At 37.5% G+C, this 2,014-nt stretch overlaps 1 protein-coding gene across 1 annotated transcript; it reads right to left on the bottom strand.

The window, feature by feature from the left end:
* Nucleotides 1–179: 179 nt before the first annotated feature.
* On the bottom strand, nucleotides 180–1,820 carry DI09_278p10 (glucose major facilitator superfamily transporter; the record flags this gene model as incomplete). The annotated part of the gene is made up of 1 exon (XM_013382771.1): nucleotides 180–1,820. The coding sequence occupies one exon, from the start codon at nucleotides 1,818–1,820 to the stop codon at nucleotides 180–182; it is 1,641 nt and encodes a 546-aa protein (XP_013238225.1).
* Between the last annotated feature and the right edge of the window lie 194 nt (nucleotides 1,821–2,014).

Below are 2,014 nucleotides of genomic sequence, written 5' to 3' on the forward strand. Positions count from 1 at the left end.
CGCCATAATTAGCGTAAAAACAGCGCAAAACACTCCAAAAAGGATAGTTGAAAAGTCCTTTAAAGAGGAAATAATCATATTTTCGGTCAGGCTAAATAGGAAAGCACATAACCAACTCACTATAGATCCAAAAGAACCATAAGCCCTCTGAAAATCTGGGGATGTGATTGTTGGACTAATCATCCAAGGGATAGATTCAAACCCGAATGAAAAAAAAAGATAAAGCTGAATGATGCAGTAACTTTTATCGGTTCTATATTGGTCCATAAACTAATGAAGAGTAAGAACGAAGAAATTGTGCATCCAGCTCCACTAACTACACCGATATATTTCATATCAACCCTATTGGCTACATTCACGATAAAATTATTGCTTGTCCCGTCCAGGTTTTTTAGAGCGTTAATTGCAACATTTAAAAATGCTCCAAGTAAAGGAGCAAGTTCCACAAGAAAAGAAATATCCCACGGGCTGTAAGATATTTCCCCTTTGTAGCAAAAATATCGGTTAATCAGAGAAAACTTTTGAAGAATATGGAGGAAGATGATAATTAGAAACGATTTCCTCCCCTCCTTAATAACCGAACAAAAAATACTAACTATGTTCTCTTTAAAGGTTTTTTTGATGATCAAAATTTTTTTGGATATATTTTTATCTTTAAGAAGGAGATTTTCTTCAGGGAATAAATCTTGGCCAGGCTGTGAATCTTCGCCAGGGGGTGAATCTTGGCCAGGCTGTGAATCTTCGCCAGGGGGTGAATCTTTCTCAGAAAGAAAATAGTTTCCAGGGGACAAATCTTGCCGATACAAAACATATTTTCCAGGGAAAAAATCTTGCTCAAAAAACGGAATAAATACAAGAAAAAAGGCTATTAGTGCTAATAATGCGGTTCCACAATTAAGAATTCTCCAGGCCAAAGAATAGCTATGTAACCAATACTGTTGGAGGAATCCATTAAAAAGTCCACTTCCTGAAAGAATTAGTGGATAAATGGTTGTAAAACTCTCGGCTATGAACTTATAATCTAAAATCAGCAGGGAATCGCTAATAAAAATGGGAACCATTGTACCAGCAATTCCACTGCCGATTCCAAGAAACAAACGCCCAATACCTAAGAATGTCCCATAGATTGAAGCACAAGAAATCAGCCCTCCAAAAAAGAGGAATGTAGCACTGGCACCTAGATTCTCTTGAGTGCTGTAGTACGAAGTAAATATGGTAACCACCGATCCAAGGATCCCACCGAAATAAAAACCATAAAAGGCAAAAGAACGCTCTATCTCCGAGCGAAATTCAAAGTTATAATACCATTTAGACTTATCCAAATTCATATCAGCAGACATGTTGGAAGAAGAAGGCTTTTTTGAGGGCATCTCTGTGATATCTGAAGTTGAAATTTTGAATTCTACATTTCCAGTTGGAGGTGTAATATTCGAAGCGCTGGCATTATCTTTATCTGATTTAATGACATCGCTGCTAGACTGTATGCCCAAGTTTTTGTGTGTAGCACTTTCATTCATCAAGACTCTTGTATTCGGACCAGGAGAGATCGCTATAGCTTGGTCATAAGAAGCACCTGAAGTCATAGCATCGGCAGATGGGTATTTTTTGTATGCAACCTCTAACTTGTCAAGATTTTCAGCCTGTTCAAATTCTTGCGGAAAAATAGGAATAACATGAAAAGAAGATAGAGCAACAAGAATACATGCCCCAGTTAACCTTAAAACCGAGCCAGCCCCTGAAGAATTAAAAGAATTTGAAGTGAAAGTTAAAGAAGTCAAAAGCAGAAGAGCAAAGAGGTGTTTTAAGCTGCTGAGATTCATTGAAAACTCGGATGAGTCATCAGGCTATTTGATCTGATTTTAGTGTGAAATACGCCAGAATTGCGTATTAAAATCCAACAGCAAATTTAGGGTTGTAGCTCTTTAAAATGTGAATGAAAATCTTTCGTGACCTGCAACGCGTAGCTACAAGCATTCCAACTCTAACCTTACATGTATAGACGCGTCTTTGCTCT

Source organism: Mitosporidium daphniae (genome assembly GCF_000760515.2).
Source record: "Mitosporidium daphniae strain UGP3 chromosome Unknown contig-278, whole genome shotgun sequence".
In the NCBI taxonomy this organism is placed as follows: Eukaryota; Fungi; Microsporidia; genus Mitosporidium; species Mitosporidium daphniae.